This window comes from Oncorhynchus tshawytscha, linkage group LG03 (assembly GCF_018296145.1).
Source record: "Oncorhynchus tshawytscha isolate Ot180627B linkage group LG03, Otsh_v2.0, whole genome shotgun sequence".
NCBI classification, from domain to species: domain Eukaryota; kingdom Metazoa; phylum Chordata; class Actinopteri; order Salmoniformes; family Salmonidae; genus Oncorhynchus; species Oncorhynchus tshawytscha.
Window position 1 is genome coordinate 4314225 of NC_056431.1, and position 22534 is coordinate 4336758.

General features: G+C 44.9%; 1 protein-coding gene across 1 annotated transcript; it reads right to left on the minus strand.

Moving 5' to 3' along the window:
- Window positions 1-16077: 16077 nt before the first annotated feature.
- LOC121841177 (circadian-associated transcriptional repressor-like) lies at window positions 16078-21625 on the minus strand. The gene is made up of 6 exons (XM_042307921.1): window positions 21426-21625; window positions 18149-18498; window positions 17964-18039; window positions 17664-17742; window positions 17198-17376; window positions 16078-17103 (listed from the first exon to the last, which is right to left on the minus strand). Exons 2-6 carry the CDS (start codon window positions 18494-18496, stop codon window positions 17069-17071), a joined length of 717 nt encoding a protein of 238 aa, XP_042163855.1. The 5' UTR covers window positions 18497-18498; window positions 21426-21625; the 3' UTR covers window positions 16078-17068.
- Window positions 21626-22534: the final 909 nt, after the last annotated feature.

Consider the following 22534-nt stretch of genomic DNA (forward strand, 5'->3'; position numbering starts at 1 on the left):
AACTGTGACCTGGCCAAGATAAAGCAAAGCAGTGCGACACAAACAACAACACAGAGTTACACATGAAATAAACAAACATACAGTCAATAACAATAGAGAAAAAAGTCTATATACAGTGTGTGCAAATGATATAAGATAAGGGAGGTAAGGCAATAAATAGGCCATAGTGGCGAAATAATTACAATTTAGCAATTCAACACGAGTGATATATGTGCAGAAGATGAATGTGCAAGTAGAGATACTGGGGTGCAAAGGAACAAAAACAAAAATAACAGTATGGGGATGAGGTAGTTGGATGGGCTATTTACAGGTGGGCTATGTTCCTTTCCGCACCCCCTTTTCCTCTTTATCTCCTCTTTCTCCTGGCGTGTGATGTAGGTCATCTGAGACCAGAAGTTGTAGATCTGTGAGCTGCTCTGACAGCTGGTGCTTAAAGTTAGTGAGGGAGATATGGGTCTCCAGCTTCAGTGATTTTTGCAATTCGTTCCAGTCATTGGCAGCAGAGAACTGTAAGGAAAGGTGGCCAAAGGAGGGATTGGCTTTGGGGTGACCAGTGAAATATACCTGCTGGAGCGCGTGCTACGGATGGGTGCTGCTATGGTGACCAGTGAGCTGAGATAAGGCAGGGCTTTACCTAGCAAAGACTTATAGATGACCTGGAGCCAGTGGGTTTGGCAACGAATATGAAGCGAGGGCCAGCCAACGAGAGCATACAGGTCGCAGTGGTGAGTAGTATATGGGCTTTGGTGACAAAACGGATGGCACTGTGATCGACTGCATCCAATTTGCTGAGTAGAGTGTTGGAGGCTATGTTATAAATGACATCGCAGAAGTCAAGGATCGGTAGGATAGTCCGATTTCCGAGGGTATGTTTGGCAGCATGAGTGAAGGATGCTTTGTTGCGAAATAGGAAGGCGATTCTAGATTTAATTTTGGATTGAAGATGCTTAATGTGAGTCTGGAAGGAGAGTTTGCAGTCTAACCAGACACCAAGGTATTTGTAGTTGTCCACATATTCTAAGTCAGAACCGTCCAGAGTAGTGATGCTGGAAGGGCGGGCAGGTGCGGGCAGCGATCGGTTGAAGAGCATGCATTTAGTTTTACTTGCATTTAAGAGCAGTTGGAGGCCACGGAAGGAGAGTTGTATGGTATTGAAGTTCATCACCCAATGTGATACGGAATCGCTATTATTTTCAATTTTAGAACACATTCAAGAACCTCCAGAAGCTAACCAACTAATTAGCTACAAGTTATTTAGTCATTGTTAGCCACTGCTAGCGGCTTTTACCTTCTGCACAGATACCAGCCCTGTTTTTAGCCACCATCATTTGCAAATAAATTCATTAAAAATCCTACAATGTGATTTTCTGGGGGGGGAAATCTCATTTTGTCTATCATAGTTGAAGTGTACCTATGATGAAAATTACAGGCCTCTCTCATCTTTTTAAGTGGGAGAACTTGCACAATTGGTGGCTGACTAAATACTTTTTTCCCCCTCTGTATATAGACTCTTTTTTGTTGTTGTTTTTTTTTTCTTTTTTTTTTTCTTCTCTGTGCTATTGACTTGTCTGTGTTGTTGTCTGTTCACACTGCTATGCTTTATCTTGGCCAGGTCGCAGTTGTAAATGAGAACTTGTTCTCAACTAGCCTACCTGGTTAAATAAAGGTGAAATAAAATAAAATTGATGTATACAGAGAAAAGAGTCGGCCCGAGAATTTAACCCTGTGGCACCCCCATAGAGACTGCCAGAGGTCCGGACAACAGGCCCTCCGATTTGACACACTGAACTCTGTCTGAGATGTCTGTCTGACATTCCACTAGCCAGACCATTATATAACAGCATCATGGCACAATGTGACTGTACCGCACACAGACCCCTCAACCCATTTCCCCACACACTCACTCACGCACACAATATCACAAGTACCCTCACCCCATACACACTCGACCCCCCCACCACAAAACAAACACGCAGACTCTCAATGGTGTCTTCATAGTACTCAGTAGCACCCGCAGTGCATGGCACTATTTTGTGGTCGCTGGTTGAATGGAGGGGCTGTGTATGAATGCAACCTCTATCCTCTGGTCTGGTTTGAGAAAAAGCTTCATCCTTATTCATCAGATAACATTACTGTCAGTGTTGTGTTTTATTCTACAATGTTTTCATTTGAAGGGCACATAAACTGAGTATACCAAACATTAGTAGTATTTACCTAATAATTGAGTTGCACAGGGATGCTGGCCCATGTTGACTACAATGCTTCCCACAATTGTCTCAAGTTGGCTAGATGTCCTTTGGGTGGTGGACCATTCTTGATACACACGGGAAGCTGCTGAGCATGAAAAACCCAGCAGCGTTGCAGTTCTTGAAACAAACTGATGCGCCTGGCACCTACTACCATACCCTGCTCAAAGGCACTTAAATCTTTTGTCTTGCCTGTTCACCCTCTGAATGGCACATATACACAATGGAATGGCATCAAACTATGTGATTCCCCAGCCCAGCAGATCAGGTGGCGTTTCATCATTCTAACCCAGTTGTAGTCCTGTGTGTCTGACAGTGGCTCTAAATCATTCTAGAAGGTTCCGGTACCAGGGGACTCTGGGTCACGCTGCTGTATACACTTCTCCAAACCCTGTGTGTATGTATGTGTGTTCACTTCACACCAAACTGAACTGCATGCCACAGCACTGAGCCACGGCCCCGAATACACACACAGATGGGCAGAGTGTACCAGTCCTCAGGGTGTGTGTGCATGTGTGTTGTCAAGGTACGTGCAAAATAACCCTCATTTACATACTCGGCGGAAGCACGGTAGTTTTTACCTCTTTCACCATCCCCCTTTCACCATTTCTCTCTCTCATCCCACCTTTTTCTTTCACCTTTTTCTTTGTCTCTCATTCAGTCACTTTGCTTCAATAATTGAGAAGCCATGTAAGATGGTGTCACCATGAGGATTGTAGCATGACTCTTCCCCAAATATCCCCACATTGTGTTATGAGAGACTTCTGTGTCCTTGAAAATATGGTCCACATCATGTATTTTAGTCTGCCCCCTGCTGATGACATAATGGCCACCAAGCAAGGACAAATGTGATATGTCTGCTATCTAAATATTTCAATCCTTTAAAATGTTTATCTATATATTCCTTAAACAGTAGGTTCAGTAGTGTGGAGGTTAACTCTATTCCATCCCTTGGTATTGCAGTTCATAGGCAGGACTAGTGTAGTGATGGTTAACTCTATGCCCCCTATTGGTAGTGTGCATGTTTAATACAGATCAACGTTGTTTTGAGACTAGTCAGCATTCAGCCCTGGAGGATTTGGGTGAGTGTAAGTAAGTGTGTGTGTGTCTGTGTGTGTCTGTGTGTGTGTGTGTGCGCGCGGTCAGTAGTAGAGTACAACATGGCTTGCCTCGTGTGACTTTCAATGGAGCACAGTGAATGAACACAGCAGAGATGGAGAGAGGGATAGAGAGACAGAGACACAGCAGGTGCAGAGAGAGAGGGATAGAGAGACAGAGACACAGCAGGTGCAGAGACGGAGAGAGGGATAGAGAGACAGAGACACAGCAGGTGCAGAGACGGAGAGAGGGATAGAGAGACAGAGACACAGCAGGTGCAGACGGAGAGAGGGATAGAGAGACAGAGACACAGCAGGTGCAGAGAGAGAGGGATAGAGAGACCGAGAGAGACAGACACAGCAGGTGCAGAGAGAGGGATAGAGAGACAGAGACACAGCAGGCACAGCCATGTTTCTCAAATGTCACATTTTGAAGTTGTTTCAAATTTCAAAGTGTTTAGGGTTAAGTGTAGGCATTAACTACACATTTTTAAGGTTAGGCATTAACTCTGAATGGTTTTGGCACCAAAGGCAGATGCTTAGGCATTAATTACGTGTTAACTCCAAAATCTTAAGGTGAGGCATTAACTGAGAATGGTTATGGTTTGGGATTAGACTTAAAACAAAAATCTCAAAAATAACTTTCTATTGCTGGATTTGAACGTAACTTTTGGTACCTGAGGTAGATGCTTATGTATGGCACATAACAGCTAGGGCAAAAACCAAAACATTTACCCCTTGGAGTACCCAGGACTGGGTTTGGTCAACACTGCCCTACATACCGGTCTTGACGAGAAGGAAAAAAACTGTCTGGAGGTTCTCTTCTGCACTGTTCAACCAATCCAGTAACTGTGGAGGAGGAGTTGACATGGAGTGTCGCCTTGTTAGCGTCCAAAAGCAGAAGTCATGTCACAGGCTCTCTTTCCATTTCCCCTGAAAACCGGAACATCCGGTCGTTGGAGACTTGGAAGAGGCTACACAGCTCTAGTATTACTACGGGGGGAGGGGTTTGGCTGAGAAGTGTTGTACACACTGAAACATTTTAGAAATCACTATTTTCTATGTTTTGTATATTCACCCTTTGCTGACTGTTTTATTTTTAAGGCAATGCTGTGCTGATCTGTGTTGGGAGGCTCTGTCTGGCATAACATTGGACTTAACCTCCTCCACCACCCACCATAGAATGAATTATCTTTTGACTTTCTTTAATTCAAATGTTCAAAATAAGGAATACAACTAAACACACACAAAATAAACACTAAATTCTACTTCTTGGTTCCCTAAACCCCACTCAGCAGTCATGTCATCCTGTTTCCTCTTTGTGCCCTCTACATATCCACTCCTCTTTCTCCCCCTCCTCTTCCTCCCTTCCTCCTGCCCTTGCTAGAGAGGGAGGGAGGAGGCAGGGGCTTCTCTAGCTAAAAACTGCATGGATACAAGGGGGGGCTGTGGAGGGAAGCAGGGGGAGGCTGTCTTTGTTGTTGTAGCTTAGAACCAGTCAGTGTGTCAGAAGAGATTGGCCCGGTACTGAATCAGCAAGTCACTAGGTCAGGGGATGTGTGCGTGTGCACACCTGAGTATTGTTACTTGTATGTGTTTTTGTGCGTGTGAGTTTATTTGTTTGTGAATGTTGGTTGGTGGAGGATGGGATGGCAGTGCTCTATCCTGTCTGTCTGAGCTTGGAGAACCACACCCTCTCAGATTTCTGCTCCCTAACTCAACGTTCAACTCCATGGATACGCTGCCTGTTGGGGAGGAGCAGGGATGGAAGAGTCCAGCACTGAATTTAAAACGGAGTTAAAGACATGGCACACAGTAACTCAATGGGTGGTTGTTAGTGTTTTTGTCAAATTACAACTTCAATAGCAATAATAATAACTTAATAAAAAACATAATAAAACAATTAACTTTAATAGCTATTCAGTTTTGTTATAAGAAAATAAATAGAGTTTAATTTATAATTGGATGTTTGTGTATTTGAATTAATCAGTATGTTCAGTCTCCGTTGTGACAATGTCAGCATGGAAGGTGTCATGTCCCTGTGTTTTGGACAATCATCTTTAGTTAAATCTGTCAGATGGTCCAGCACCATCCTCAGACAATTTGTTACATTTTTGGTGTAATTCAAATTTCTGGGAAAGGCTTCAAATAAAGGTTAAAATCTAGGTCATGTGACATGGTAACCCAAAACACAGAGGCTGTGTTCCAAACACGTAAAAGACACACCCTCCTCCACTTACCCTCGCCTTATGCCCTTGGGGGAATCCCCGCGGCCGTCTTTTCCATCAGTCCAAACAATTAGCCAAGTAAGCAAAGTTGGCAACGTAAGACTCTCAGCTCTCGTTTGCGATTGAGTGTGTAAGAGTACAATTCTGTTCACTCTGGGGCCTGAAACGCCCCATAATTCAATTCGCGATGATTGTACATCCGCTAAGAAAAGTCAGCCAAAACGTACAACCAACATTAATATGGAGAAGTCAACATACAAGTGTAAGTAAAAACAAATCTAAATAAGTTAGACATTTTGCTACTAATGCACATGATGGCAAAAACACGTATGGTAAAAGTCATGTTTTTGTTTGGTTAGCTTTTAGAAACGTTAGCTAACGCGTACAACTTTCCCTGACATCGTAATATAATCATTTTCGATTTACCTGATATTGTCAGATGGCTGGTATTCGATGTCTGCGGAGGTGTTGTCTTCTAGCCAAGATATGAAATGCAATCATATCGACTGTAGCGCATATAAAGCACACACAACAGCTACCGGTGGTTCCATGATGACTGACAACACAACAGCTACCGGTGGTTCCATGATGACTGACAACACAACAGCTACCGGTGGTTCCATGATGACTGACAACACAACAGCTACCGGTGGTTCCATGATGACTGACAACACAACAGCTACCGGTGGTTCCATGATGACTGACAACACAACAGCTACCGGTGGTTCCATGATGACTGACAACACAACAGCTACCGGTGGTTCCATGATAACTGACAACACAACCGTGGGACTGACGAATTTCCGGGCAAGGGCGGTCCATTTAAAATGTATTCATTCCTCCCTCACCCCTTGCCCTGCAAGTGTCAACTCCTCAGACGTCATGATTCATCATCAGAAGTGTCCACTTAATTTGAAGCCTGAGGGGAGAGGGTGTGTCTTTTAAGTGTTTGTAATGCAGCCATGGCCCAAGTCAACTGTGCCATCAGTTTCACAGTGTACTGTCTCTGATCATGTGTCCACAGTGAGTGTTTGTGTATTTTCAGTTCTTCAGAGCATCTGGGATAGTATATGTGTGTCTTTAGGCAGACATATTTTAATTTGGAGGGGTACCTCATCTGATTTAGGTGTGTGTATCCAGTATCCTCCTCCAGACTGCTAGGATGTAACTCGTACAGTATATGTACAGTTTTAACACTTTTGACTTGCCTCCTTCGATCCCCCTCTGAGAGGATAACGCCACACACACACACCTCAATCAGATTAGGTAGAAATATGTATGCATCCAGCAGATCCATCAGTGTAGTGTTATGTAACTGTACAATGAACATAGTAGATTTCATGTTAATGTCATGTAGTAAACAAGCACATAGATTATGTAGTATAGGAGGCAGCCCAGGCAGCAGCTGGGAGGAGGATAAAGCCCCCCCCCCTCAGATTACTGAGGCTCAGTCTAATAACAAGACCCATTTCCCACTCCCTGTTACTCTCTCTCTCTCTCTCTCTCTGTCTCTCTCTCTCTCTGAAATGTACAAGCTCTAAATCCACACCCCATAGAGTCACATCTGCTCCCTCGGTGCTGTAAACTACCCAACATACCAACACACTCTAACCCAGCATGCCAACACACTCTAACCCAGCATACCAACACACACTAACCCAGCATACCAACACACTCTAACCCAGCATACCAACACACCCTAACCCAGCATACCAACACACTCTAACCCAACATACCAACACACTCTAACCCAGCATACCAACACACACTAACCCAGCATGCCAACACACACTAACCCAACATACCAACACACACTAACCCAGCATACCAACACACACTAACCCAGCATGCCAACACACTCAAACCTAACATACCAACACACTCTAACCCAGCATACCAACACACACTAACCCAGCATGCCAACACACACTAACCCAGCATACCAACACACACTAACCCAGCATACCAACACACACTAACCCAGCATACCAACACACTCAAACCCAACATACCAACACACTCTAACCCAGCATGCCAACACACTCTAACCCAGCATGCCAACACACTCTAACCCAGCATGCCAACACACTCAAACCCAACATACCAACACACTCTAACCCAGCATGCCAACACACTCTAACCCAGCATGCCAACACACTCTAACCCAGCATGCCAACACACTCAAACCCAACATACCAACACACACTAACCCAGCATGCCAACACACTCTAACCCAACATGCCAACACACTCTAACCCAGCATGCCAACACACTCAAACCCAACATACCAACACACACTAACCCAGCATACCAACACACTCTAACCCAGCATGCCAACACACTCAAACCTAACATACCAACACACTCTAACCCAGCATACCAACACACACTAACCCAGCATGCCAACACACACTAACCCAGCATACCAACACACACTAACCCAGCATACCAACACACACTAACCCAGCATACCAACACACTCAAACCCAACATACCAACACACACTAACCCAGCATACCAACACACTCTAACCCAGCATACCAACACACTCTAACCCAGCATGCCAACACACTCGAACCCAACATACCAACACACACTAACCCAGCATACCAACACACACTAACCCAGCATACCAACACACTCTAACCCTGCGTACCAACACACTCTAACCCAGCATGCCAACACACTCGAACCCAACATACCAACACACACTAACCCAGCATACCAACACACTCTAACCCAGCATGCCAACACACTCGAACCCAACATACCAACACACACTAACCCAGCATACCAACACACTCTAACCCAGCATACCAACACTCTAACCCAACACACTCTAACCCAACATACCAACACACTCTAACCCAACATACCAACTCACTCTAACCCAACACACTCTAACCCAACATACCAACACACTCTAACCCAATATACCAACTCACTCTAACCCAATATACCAACACACTCTAACCCAACATACCAACACACTCTAACCCAACATACCAACACACTCTAACCCAACATACTAACACACTCTAACCCAATATACCAACACACTCTAACCCAATATACCAACACACTCTAACCCAATATACCAACTCACTCTAACCCAATATACCAACACACTAACCCAACATACCAACACACTCTAACCCAACATACCAACACACTCTAACCCAACATACCAACACACCCTAACCCAACATACCAACACACTCTAACCCAACATACCAACACACTCTAACCCAATATACCAACACACTCTAACCCAATATACCAACTCACTCTAACCCAATATACCAACACACTCTAACCCAACATACCAACACACTCTAACCCAACATACCAACACACTCTAACCCAACATACCAACACACTCTAACCCAACATACCAACCCAACATACCAACACACTCTAACCCAGCATACCAACACACTCTAACCCAGCATACCAACACACTCTAACCCAACACACGCTAACGCGGCATACCAACACACTCTAACCCAACATACCAACACACTCTAACCCAACATACCAACACACTCTAACCCAACATACCAACTCACTCTAACCCAACATACCAACACACTCTAACCCAACATACCAACACACTAACCCAACATACCAACACACTCATCCAACATACCAACACACTCTAACCCAGCATACCAACACACTCTAACCCAGCATACCAACACACTCTAACCCAACATACCAACACACTCTAACCCAACATACCAACACACTCTAACCCAACACACGCTAACCCAACATACCAACACACTCTAACCCAACATACCAACTCACTCTAACCCAACATACCAACACACTCTAACCCAACACACTAACCCAACATACCAACACACTCATCCAACATACCAACACACTCTAACCCAGCATACCAACACACTCTAACCCAACATACCAACACACTCTCATCCAACATAGCAATACACTCTAACCCATCATACCAACACACTCAACCCAACATACCAACACACTTTAACCCAGCATAACAAAACACTCTAACCCAACACACTCTAACCCGACATACCAACACACGCTAACCCGGCATACCAACACACTCAACCCAACATACCAACTCACTCTAACCCAACATACCAACACACGCTAACCCGGCATACCAACACACTCTAACCCAACATACCAACTCACTCTAACCCAACACACTAACCCAACATACCAACACACTCATCCAACCCAACACACTAACCCAACATACCAACACACTCATCCAACATACCAACACACTCTAACCCAGCATACCAACACACTCTAACCCAACATACCAACACACTCAATCCAACATAGCAATACACTCTAACCCATCATAACAAAACAACACACTCTAACCCGACATACCAACACACGCTAACCCGGCATACCAACACACTCAACCCAACATACCAACTCACTCTAACCCAACATACCAACACACCCTAACCCAACATACCAACACACTCTAACCCAACATACCAACACACTCTAACCCAATATACCAACTCACTCTAACCCAATATACCAACTCACTCTAACCCAACATACCAACTCACTCTAACCCAACATACCAACTCACTCTAACCCAATATACCAACACACTCTAACCCAACATACCAACACACTCTAACCCAACATACCAACACACTCTAACCCAACATACCAACACACTCTAACCCAACATACCAACACACCCTAACCCAACATACCAACACACTCTAACCCAATATACCAACACACTCTAACCCAATATACCAACTCACTCTAACCCAATATACCAACTCACTCTAACCCAATATACCAACACACTCTAACCCAACATACCAACACACTCTAACCCAACATACTCTAACCCAGCATACCAACACACTCTAACCCAACACACTCTAACCCAACATACCAACACACTCTAACCCAATATACCAACACACTCTAACCCAATATACCAACTCACTCTAACCCAATATACCAACTCACTCTAACCCAATATACCAACACACTCTAACCCAGCATACCAACACACTCTAACCCAACACACTCTAACCCAACATACCAATACACTCTAACCCAACATACCAACACACTAACCCAAGACACTCTAACCCAACATACCAACACACTAACCCAACATACCAACACCCATACAAACACACATAACAGAGAACTAAAGAAATTCATCTTCAAAAGTGTAATTTATTAAAAGATTTATTTTTGTATCATCAATGTAAAAAGTACTCCGAAGAGTAACACAGAGTGACAGCAGAGTAAGAGTGAGAAACAGAACTAGTGAGAGAAAGTAAGAGGGGGAGAAAGGGATGAACAGATATGAGAGAGAGAGAGAAAGGGAGGAGAGCAAAAGTAGTAGAATGTGGCAGAGAGGGAGGGAGGAGGATAGAGAGGGGGAGGAGGGAGGGAGAAGGATAGAGAGGGGGAGGGAGAAGGATAGAGAGGGGAGGAGGGAGGAGTAGAGAGGGGAGGAGGATAGAGAGGGGGAGGAGGGAGGAATAGAGAGAGGGGAGGGAGAAGGATAGAGAGGGGGAGGAGGGAGGGAGAAGGATAGAGAGGGGGAGGGAGAAGGATAGAGAGGGGGAGGAGGGAGGGAGAAGGATAGAGAGGGGGAGGGAGAAGGATAGAGAGGGGGAGGATGGAGGGAGAAGGATAGAGGGGGGAGGAGGGAGGGCAGAGGATAGAGAAAGGGGGGATGGAGGGAGAAGGATAGAGAGGGGAGGAGGGAGGGAGAAGGATAGAGAGGGGGAGGAGGGAGGGAGAAGGATAGAGAGGGAGAGGAGGGAGGGAGGGAGGGAGGGAGGGAGGGAGGGAGGGAGGGAGGGAGGGAGGGAGGGAGGGAGGGAGGGAGGAATAGAGAGAGGGGGAGGAGGGAGGAATAGAGAGAGGGGAGGGAGAAGGATAGAGAGGGGGAGGAGGGAGGGAGAAGGATAGAGGGGGAGGGAGAAGGATAGAGAGGGGGAGGAGGGAGGGAGAAGGATAGAGAGGGGGAGGGAGAAGGATAGAGAGGGGGAGGGAGAAGGATGGGGAGGGGGAGGAGGGAGGGAGAAGGATAGAGAGGAGGCAGAGGGATTGAGAAGGATAGAGAGGGGGAGGAGGGAGGGAGAAGGATAGAGAGGAGTAGAAGGGAGGGAGAAGGATAGAGGGGGAGGAGTAGAGGGTGTGAGTACAGCATCTACTAAGATATAAAAAGGCAGTTGAAATAAACAAGACATATTATTTCTGACCAATCAGCGGTGGTCTCTGCAGTAGAAAACATACATGGAAAAGAGATCACAAAAATCTGTGCAATCAGTTTCTCTGTCACAAAACAGCTGTATAAAAAACACAAGTAGGTAGAAGTGGCCCTTAACCTCAGGCCCGGGGTCAGGTGTGTTTTCAAACCCTAATGATAAACGTTAGGATTGGGGGTAGGAAAAATCAGATCATAGACCTGTGGTTAAGAGCAACTTATACCTCAAGCATAAAAACATCCCCCAGCCCCAAATAAAGACAGTAGGTAGGTAACATGGAGGCTACCAGTGATTGTGTGTTCAGTTGTGGCTCTCCTTGGAGAAAGCTATAGGGAGTATGGATGCAACCATATGAACTTGTTTTAGCAGTGCTTTACTGGAAGCTCTGCATATAAACAGTTGATTAAGTATAAGTAAACTCTTTGTAAACCCTGTATCATGTATTTCCTCTGGAGCTCAGTTGGTAGAGCATGGTGCTTGCAATGCTAGGACAGTGGGTTTGATTCCAGGGACCACCCATATGTAAAAATGTATGCACGCATGACTGTAAGTCGCTTTGGATAAAAAGCGTCTGCTGAATGGCATATATTATTATATTTCATTAGTAAATACATGTGTATTAATGATTTGTTATGAGGAATATTTCAATCATGTTTTAGTCCTATTATGTATAGCAGCTTACGAGGATGGTGCAAAATACATATTCATACTGTCTCCCTTTTAGCTCTGATCCTCACGTTTTTCAAGTTTGACGAGCGCCAAGAAGCACACAGGAGATAGCAAGCGCTGATCATATCCTCCAGTCAGACCTACATAATCAACTGTAAAATACACCCAGGAGAAGAGGCAACTGTCAATCTAAAAACGGAAATAAATTAGCCACTGTCGTTAGTTCATAGAAGACTACGATGTATATGTATAGAATACTGTCATTAGTTCATAGAAGACTATGATGTATATGTATAGAATACTATTGTGTTGTACACATGACCACTGTACAGCTTGGAGTAGAGGTTGCCTTGCTGTTGTGGGATCTGTAGGTAGCTAGTTTTGCCCAACAGACCCCTGGAAGCCAGATAAGAGATTGAAGGCAGGAATTAGGCGTTGTGTACTGTGTTATTCGACTGATTGTGCACTGTGCTATTAAGAAAGACAAGCAAACTATCAAAATGCAGTAGAAAATGCTTTGAAAGAATAAAATGCTTTGTTTTTTGTACACATCCTATTTGGTAAAGGCACAATAGTCCAAAAGTCCAATCATCCCCCCCCAAAATGTGTCCCATCATAACAGTAAAAACCACAAACAAACCGTTGTACAGCAACTTTCCCAAGAGCATCAGTCAACCAATCGGTCAACCAATTGTAAGTTCAAAGAGCGAGAAACACAGCTGCCAATTAATAAATAAAGGTAATAAATAAATGCAGCGTTGTCAAGTCAACATGTGAATAAATAAACAGGATTTCTGTCTGTCTCTGTCTGTCTGTGAGTGGACTCTTCTCTCAGGGTGGTCTTTAGAGTCTCCCACTAAGCCATTTAAAGGATTAAGTTGTCCCTAGAAGCTGATCTAAGGTCTGTTTGGTATTCTATCCCCTCCCGGTTAGGCCACTGAGATGTGATTTACTGTTTAACGGATAACCCACTTCACATTTCTCCACACAGAATAAAACCCAGTTGTGGTTCATTCATTTCAGTCATAATCGATCTTCACCCAAAACCCCTCGCATCCGTCTTCACAAACAGATTGTGTCATGTTGATGGATTGACATTGAATAGATTCTAAACCTCTTTAGACTTCAGTAGAGGTCCCTGCCACGTCCTCTTAGATGTTATTCAGCTCTTGAGGTCATTCAGTAGACTAATGGCATCTGGCTAGTTGGATTATTCCTCACTTCTATCCGTAATGCCTCGGTCTATTGAACTGTCTGTCTGCTGTTATTCACTGGAAGCATCATCTCTGAGGAGATTCCAGGAATATCATTCCAGGAATATAACTATCCTTAATCCCCAAATCTTATTCCACCTGTCCTTCTAACCATCCTCTCCTCGTCACCGCTCACCTCCTTGCCTCCAACCACCTGAATCCCAAATATTCCTAAGCCAACAGCGTTTCGATTAAGTTTGCATAGTAGCATTTACCTTTTAAGTGGAGTAAGAGAGTATATCATTCAGTCAATCAGAAATCCAATATTCTATAAACAAGCGATGGGCTATAAGAGGTGCTTACCAACCTTCCAATCTACAACCACTATTTGTGCAAAAAAATCTGATTGTTATGAAACTGTGATTATGATTCACAAGGACACATTCTGTCCTCATGTAGTAATAACTGTAGTCTCTCAGATATCATTTTCATTAATGGTCCTAATTGCGTTTAGGTAGTTGCAAAAGATCCATCATTAAGGAAACTCATCAGCACCTAAACCCATGGCTGCAGTCCAAATTCAAATTAGAGTGATGATCGGAGGCAACATCCTTAGTGGAAATATTGAAGTTGAGCTTAAAAACAACCAACCCACAGCTATTCATGTATCTAGCAAGCTAACGTAGCTAGCTAGCTACAGTTCTCCATAGCTGGCTAGCTAGTTTTATAGTTTGGTCATTTATTGCAATACATTTCAGAATTCCCAAAAATATGTTTATGAAGCTAGCTAGGTTTTATAGGCTCCTCACTACGAGACTAAGCCAATTTGGCAACGCTAAAATCAATGTCATATATACAGTGGGGCAAAAAATAATTTAGTCAGCCACCAATTGTGCAATTTCTCCCACTTAAAAAGATGAGAGGCCTGTAATTTTCATCATAGGTACACTTCAACTATGACAGACAAAATGAGAAAAAAATCCAGAAAATCACATTGTAGGATTTTTTATGAATTTATTTGCAAATTATGGTGGAAAATAAGTATTTGGTCAGTAACAAAAGTTTCTCAATACTTTGTTATATACCCTTTGTTGGCAATGACAGAGGTCAAATGACTTCTGTAAGTCTTCACAAGGTTTTCACACACTGTTGCTGGTATTTTGGCCCATTCCTCCATGCAGATTTCCTCTAGAGCAGTGATGTTTTGGGGCTGTTGCTGGGAAACACAGACTTTCAACTCCCTCCAAAGATGTTCTATGGGGTTGAGATCTGGAGACTGGCTAGGCCACTCCAGGACCTTGAAATGCTTCTTACGAAGCCACTCCTTAGTTGCCCGAGCGGCGTGTTTGGGATCATTGTCATGCTGAAAGACCCAGCCACATTTCATCTTCAATGCCCTTGCTGATGGAAGGAGGTTTTCACTCAAAATATCACGATACATGGCCCCATTCATTCTTTCCTTTACACGGATCAGTCGTCCTGGTCCCTTTGCAGAAAAACAGCCCCAAAGCATGATGTTTCCACCCCCATGCTTCACAGTAGGTATGGTGTTCTTTGGATGCAACTCAGCATTCTTTGTCCTCCATACACGACGAGTTGAGTTTTTACCAAAAAGTTATATTTTGGTTTCATCTGACCATATGACATTCTCCCAATCTTCTTCTGGATCATCCAAATTCTCTCTAGCAAACTTCAGACGGGCCTGGACATGTACTGGCTTAAGCAGGGGGACAAGTCTGGCACTGCAGGATTTGAGTCCCTTGCGGCGTAGTGTGTTACTGATAGTAGGCTTTGTTACTTTGGTCCCAGCTCTCTGCAGGTCCTTCACTAGGTCCCCCCCCATGTGGTTCTGGGATTTTTGCTCACCGTTCTTGTGATCATTTTGACCCCACGGGGTGAGATCTTGCGTGGAGCCCCAGATCGAGGGAGATTATCAGTGGTCTTGTATGTCTTCCATTTCCTAATAATTGCTCCCACAATTGATTTCTTCAAACCAAGCTGCTTACCTATTGCAGATTCAGTCTTCCCAGCCTGATGCAGGTCTACAATATTGTTTCTGGTGTCCTTTGACAGCTCTTTGGTCTTGGCCATAGTGGAGTTTGGAATGTGACTGTTTGAGGTTGTGGACAGGTGTCTTTTATACTGATAACAACTTCAAACAGGTGCCATTTAATACAGGTAACAAGTGGAGGACAGAGGAGCCTCTTAAAGAAGAAGTTACAGGTCTGTGAGAGCCAGAAATCTTGCTTGTTTGTAGGTGACCAAATACTTATTTTCCACCATAATTTGCAAATAAATTCATTAAAAATCCTACAATGTGATTTTCTGGATTTTTTTTCTAATTTTGTCTGTCATAGTTGAAGTGTACCTATGATGAAAATTACAGGCCTCTCATCTTTTTAAGTGGGAGAACTTGCATAATTGGTGGCTGACTAAATACTTTTTTGCCCCAGAATCATCATTTTGTCTGACAGGCCGAAAATGCAGCCATGGTGAGTGACGTGACATTCGCGGCCACCGGAGTATGATACATGACTACAATTTGCATTGAATTGTGGGTCATATAAACCCCACAAGTGACCAAAGTTCTTCACTCGCTTCCTCGAGCTAAATCGAGAGCCGAGGGGGCAACGTTAGTGAATTGGACCTCCACTTAAAATGGCAATCAAACTGCATCCGGTTTCAAAGGGGATTCCCCCAAGGGAGAGTGGCTAGTGCGAGGGCTGAGGGGCTAAACATAAAGTGTTTGCACTGCAGCCCATTTCTACCCCTGACTCTCCCTATCACAGCAGCTTTAGCATGTTGACGTAGTCACACTAGCCTGCTGGGCGGAGTGTACTCAGTGCATCAGGTCTATAAAGGGGCGGGGTTAACCCTGCTCTTACACCCCACCCTTTTCAAAGGCTTTGCCGTGATTGAATGAGCCTGGACCCGACACTGACAGGTCTTTACGGCCTTTTTCCCAGTCTTCCCGGCAACAGGCTGGCTTTGGCACCCGATTGGCTTTGGAGGTTGTTGAAGGGCGTGGTGGAAGAGATTACGCTGTCCTGCATGGCTGGACTGCCCCTGGTGGTGGGAGGTGGCATGACAGGCAGCAGCTGTTTCCCCTCCATTGCTTTCCAGGGAGAAAGGATGGGCACTACAAGGACCAAGGTGGGACCGGGCTCAGAACAGAGCCCCGCTTTGTTGCTCGATGATTCTCCCTCTCTCACTTTGCTGTCCTCATCTTCCTTTCTCTCATTCTCTTGGTTGCTGGTGGGGTCCTGGGGGTGTGGGGGTACCCCTGAAGTTGCCGAGGGGACGTCTCCCCCCACCTTCCCCCTCTCCTCTCCTCCACTGGCGTTGAGCCTCTTAAAGAGTACAGGAGGAGGGGTGTCAGAGTCTGTGTCTGACCAACTCAGTCTGCGCTTCTGGAGAGAGACAGAGAGAATGTTGTCAGCCACAACTTATCAGCATATTATTGTGTGTGTGTGCGCGCGCGTGTGAGTGTTTGTGTGTTCTCACCTTCACAGGGATGTGCGACTGGTCTCTGTGCCTGTGTGGGGGGGTGCTGCTGGGGCTGTCCCGGGGGAGAGGTGAGGGGGAAGAGGGTAGGGGCAGTAGGTGGGGCCAAGGGGGACACCTGTGGAAACCACATCTTCAGCATCGTCTCCACCTGGAGAAGAGTGTTCATATACTTTTCCCTATGGAGGTGGAGATAGAGCGAGGAGAGAATGGAGAGATGGAGAGAGAGAGATGATTATAAGGCTTAGAAAACAACCCTTCTAAGACTAGCATGGACATTAACTTTCCTGTTCTCATCTACTAAACACAGATCCAGACTAAATCCACTTCTGTCTCTAAACATTCAAACTGGACTACTTATTATGAAAGCTCTCTTTTTCTGCTGTTGTGACAGAATGCTGAAACTGAGTAGTGCAGGGTTGTGTCCAGTATGCACATAAACAGGTGTGTGTGTGTGTGGCCTTACCCGATGCTGGGTCTCCGTAAGACCCCTACGATCCTCTGGATGCGGTCCATGGCTGCACTCTGCTGGAAACTACTCAGACCTGTCAATCAAATACATAATCCTCCAGTCAGCATTCACTGTAACACTGTCTGACACGCTACAGTCAACACACACACACACACACAGACACAGACACGAGACACACACACCAATACGCCTACAGATGAAAACTACAGACACAGTAGCTGCAGAATAGATCCATACAGTCTAGATCAATACAGGCTGCAGCATCACACACCAATGTAGGAGAATGGTGCTTACCACGGTCAAATCGTCCCCCCTTCAGTCCATTCAGCAGCTCCAGTAGGGGCCTTACAAACCCCTGCAGCTCAGCACACTGGGAGGGAGAGGGAGGGAGAGAGAGAGAGGGAGAGAGATGATTATTATTAATGGGGTACAGTACTGTGTCTTCCATCCCAATCCCTTCATCTCTCACTGACATTCACCTTCTGGGCAAAGAGCAGATCTCCCTCTGTCTTCTCTCTCTCGGTCTCGCTTGTTCTCTGTCTCTCAGCTGTGACCCTGGGGTGACCTCCAGTAACCTCTGAACCCCGTGACTCCTCCTCCTCGCGGTCAGTGAAGCCGTCACACGCCCATTGGGACTCGGGACTCTCTGCCCCGGCACTCCCGTTGCCCCTGACCATGCCCCCAGTGCCGAGGATGACGGCGGGGGAGCGTTCAGACAGGAAGACGTCAGTGTCATCCTCCGCCTGCTCAGAGTGGTTGAACAGGTAGCTGTCACTGGAGCTCAGCGAATCAGAGGGCTGGGAGGAAGTGCTGCCCTGTGATTGCATCACTGTGTGATTGAGAGAGAGGGGTGAAGGGGGAGAGGCAAGAGAGCAGGGGGGAGTGGGGTAAACAGAGAAAAGATTTAGAATAACTGCCAAGTAACAAAATGTGTCCTCTATGACAACAGCCAAATGACATTGTATATTCAACGGAGAGAAAGAAAAATCCAACCCATATTTATGTTTATTTATTTTGCCTTTTGTACTTTAACTATTTGCACATAATATGACATTTCAAATGTCTTTTATTATTTTTGAACTTTTTTTAGTAATGTTTACTGGTATTTTTTTTCCATTGTTCATTTCACTTTTGTTTTATCTATTTCACTTGTTTTGGCAATGTAAACATATGTTTTCCATGCCAATAAAGCCCTTAAATTGAAATTGAATTGAAAGAGGAAGAGCGACATTGCTGTGGAAATTGCTACAGGGGAGACATTTTTTTAATCCTACAACCCAAAAATAATAACAGCAATTCAAAATGGTGGGTCTACCAGTGGCCTAGTTAAACATGATGTGGATCGTGACTGTGGGTATGCAGTAGGCACACAATGGTGGGTCTACCAGTGGCCTAGTTAAACATGATGTGGAGCGTGACTGGGGGTATGCAGTAGGCACACAATGGTGGGTCTACCAGTGGCCTAGTTAAACATGATGTGGAGCGTGACTGGGGGTATGCAGTAGGCACACAATGGTGGGTCTACCAGTGGCCTAGTTAAACATGATGTGGAGCGTGACTGGGGGTATGCAGTAGGCACACAATGGTGGGTCTACCAGTGGCCTAGTTAAACATGATGTGGAGCGTGACTGGGGGTATGCAGTAGGCACACAATGGTGGGTCTACCAGTGGCCTAGTTAAACATGATGTGGAGCGTGACTGGGGGTATGCAGTAGGCACACAATGGTGGGTCTACCAGTGGCCTAGTTAAACATGATGTGGAGCGTGACTGGGGGTATGCAGTAGGCACACAATGGTGGGTCTACCAGTGGCCTAGTTAAACATGATGTGGAGCGTGACTGGGGGTATGCAGTAGGCACACAATGGTGGGTCTACCAGTGGCCTAGTTAAACATGATGTGGAGCGTGACTGGGGGTATGCAGTAGGCACACAATGGTGGGTCTACCAGTGGCCTAGTTAAACATGATGTGGATCGTGACTGTGGGTATGCAGTAGGCACACAATGGTGGCTCTACCAGTGGCCTAGTTAAACATGATGTGGAGCGTGACTGGGGGTATGCAGTAGGCACACAATGGTGGGTCTACCAGTGGCCTAGTTAAACATGATGTGGAGCGTGACTGTGGGTATGCAGTAGGCACACAATGGTAGTGCATGTCTGGCTCCCATTGAGGGCGAGGAGATGGGGAAAGAGAGAGTGAAACGCGAGGGGGAAGGGTGTGAGTAGAATAAGCAGTAGTAGAATCCAATAAGGCAGGCTGGGTCTCTCTCTCCTCGGCCTCCGGGGTTCTCTCTCTCTCGCTCCTCTCCTCTTACTCGCTCTTTCTCTCATCTCCCTCACTCTGATTCACTCACTATACCACCCCCCTCCTCTGTTTTTCTGTCTGCCTCCCATCTCGTCCTCCCCTCTAACCCCATCCTCTGTAGACAGTACCCCCCTCTCCCCCTCTCTATTCTGGGAGTCCCTGTTGGTTTGTGACCTCAGACTACATTAAGAGGGGTAACATGAGCACACCAGTATCTCCACATACACACACAAGGTCTAATGCCCACCACCCAAAAATACACACTTTCGTATATACACCCTCCACGCACACAAATGTACACACACACACAACATACCGTTTAACACAACCCCACACACACACACTGATAAAGTCTCGCCATGCACATTCTGCTAGAGAGCAAACCCTCAGTGACAATAGTCCCTCTGCAATGTACACACACACAGACACACAGACTTATTAATTCACTTCACTGTTTAATAATCTGTCATAGAAGTTGTGATTTTTATAACTACACACACACGTGTAGTTGTGTATTTTATTCCTCTTGATTTTTAATGATGTATTTTTAACTCTGCATTGTTGGGAAAGACTCGTAAGCATTTCACGGTAAAGTCTACACACATCATATTCGGCACATGTGACAAATACAATTTGTTTTGATTACACACACACTTATTAAATCACGTCACTGTTTAATAGTCTGACGCAGAAGACCACAGTACACTTGGGTAATATAATTGTAACAATCCTAAAATCGATTATAACAGATTGATTATAACTATGGTGGCTCTTTCCTGGGACTTGTGCTTTCCTAATTACGCCTATCATTTGGATAGACTTTGTGGGAATGTAAAGATGAATGTCTGGATGCATGCCAATATTATGTAATACAAAGACGTAACATGGACCAATGGATCAACCCACTGCATCATATGAGCCAAAACCCATACACTCCTCAGCTTTCTTTCTGTGTGTGTGTGTGTGTGTGTGTGTGTGTGTGTGTGTGTGTGTGTGTGTGTGTGTGTGTGTGTGTGTGTGTGTGTGTGTGTGTGGCCCGGCCCCGTGTAGGTATGTAGGCTGCAGGGGAATTTGACTGTGTCTCAGGTGGTGTGTGTGTGTTTGAGGAACGTGATCATGACAAACACAAACATTACAACTGACACAAATGACACTCAGCACAATAATTATACTTATGACGAACACTCACAAATGTAATATATTATGTTAAAGTCTGACGTTGACAAAGGTCTAGCAATTATTCCATGCTTTTAGAATGAACGCTAGACTACAGCTCTATAACACTGTATTACATCAACTATCAACGATGTAACAAATCAGGAGTAGCCTACACTAAACACAATGAACGTAATTAAGGAAACATTGTATCATGTGTCTGGTATAGCCCATCACAGTAAATTCCGTAAACCGCGCAGGAATGTAGCAATGTAACATTTTAAAGAGAACACTCACCTGAAATATTGCAACAAAATAATAGCAGTAGAACAGGCCACGGTTGCCAGAAACGGCCTTGATAACGTCTATCTCTGTAACCCACTTGCTGATATTTGTCTCACACTCGTTGGAACATCAGGTCAGCAGTCTCTTTCCTCTCACGATCACCGGACTTTCATTGGTTTGCCTCTTTGCTAGTTCTTTCTATCTCCACGGTTTACGAGCTTCAACATGTGCACGGATACACGTGCCCACATTTGTTCGTGCCCTATTGGTTGTTCGTCTGAAGTTACAAACTCCATTGGTGGATCCATGCAGCCAGTGAATTCTTTACTGCCTGCTGATTGGTGGGTCAGCGGGGCACTCAAAGCCCCGCCCATGCATGTGGGGCTCGTGGTTAGGGCTGAGTAGGTAGTCTACTCGTGCCTCAGTCTACTACGGCTGAGCGGTGTAAACACGAGCACGCCTTTTTAGGCCTGTAGAGTTATTGTAATGAATGCCTCGAAGAAAAATTAGATATACTGTATAAAATATTTAGGATAGAGGCGTAGGCCAATATGCTGACTAATTTGTACCTGATGGTGTAGTCCTAAGTGCTATATTAGGCAGGCCTATAACTCTGAATAAACTGGTGGGCTAAGGGTTCTCTCATGGACATGAGAAGTGCGCACGTGAATACGCGGCACCATTCAAGGTCACCCCTCACACACGGTCTGGAACAGAGTTCTGTTCTCATCGTTCTGATCTAGAGAAACACACACACCACAAGTCAATATCAACGTGTGAAATAGGCTACCTCAGGAACAGATAGGAGAACGAAGATTGTATTGATACAATTATTATGGGCGGCTGCAGCCTGTAGAATCCATGCCAGTATGTTTTTTTGTGAATGTGGCTGTTTGTGTTGTTTTGTACTGTATAATGTCAATGTTAGGCAATAATGGCTTTCAATAAGTCAGAAATGTGTAAATGTGTTTTCAATACAGAGATGTGTGGACAGGTAACACAAACTTCCCAACAATGCAAATATTCTCTTCACTCACTGTGTTTTATGGTCAAAGAGTAAACACTTTAGGATTTGATATGGTCCTCTAGGCATGGAAAGCCAATACAGTCACCGAAGCATA

Bases quoted from the DNA above. Each gene is read 5' to 3' on its own strand.
- LOC121841177 (XM_042307921.1), bottom strand. From the start codon at position 18,496: ATGCAATCACAGGGCAGCACTTCCTCCCAGCCCTCTGATTCGCTGAGC. The intron at 18,040-18,148 runs GTGAATGTCAGT...TCTCCCTCCCAG, and splicing joins ATCTGCTCTTTGCCCAGAAG to TGTGCTGAGCTGCAGGGGTT. The intron at 17,743-17,963 runs GTAAGCACCATT...TTTGATTGACAG, and splicing joins GGGGGGACGATTTGACCGTG to GTCTGAGTAGTTTCCAGCAG.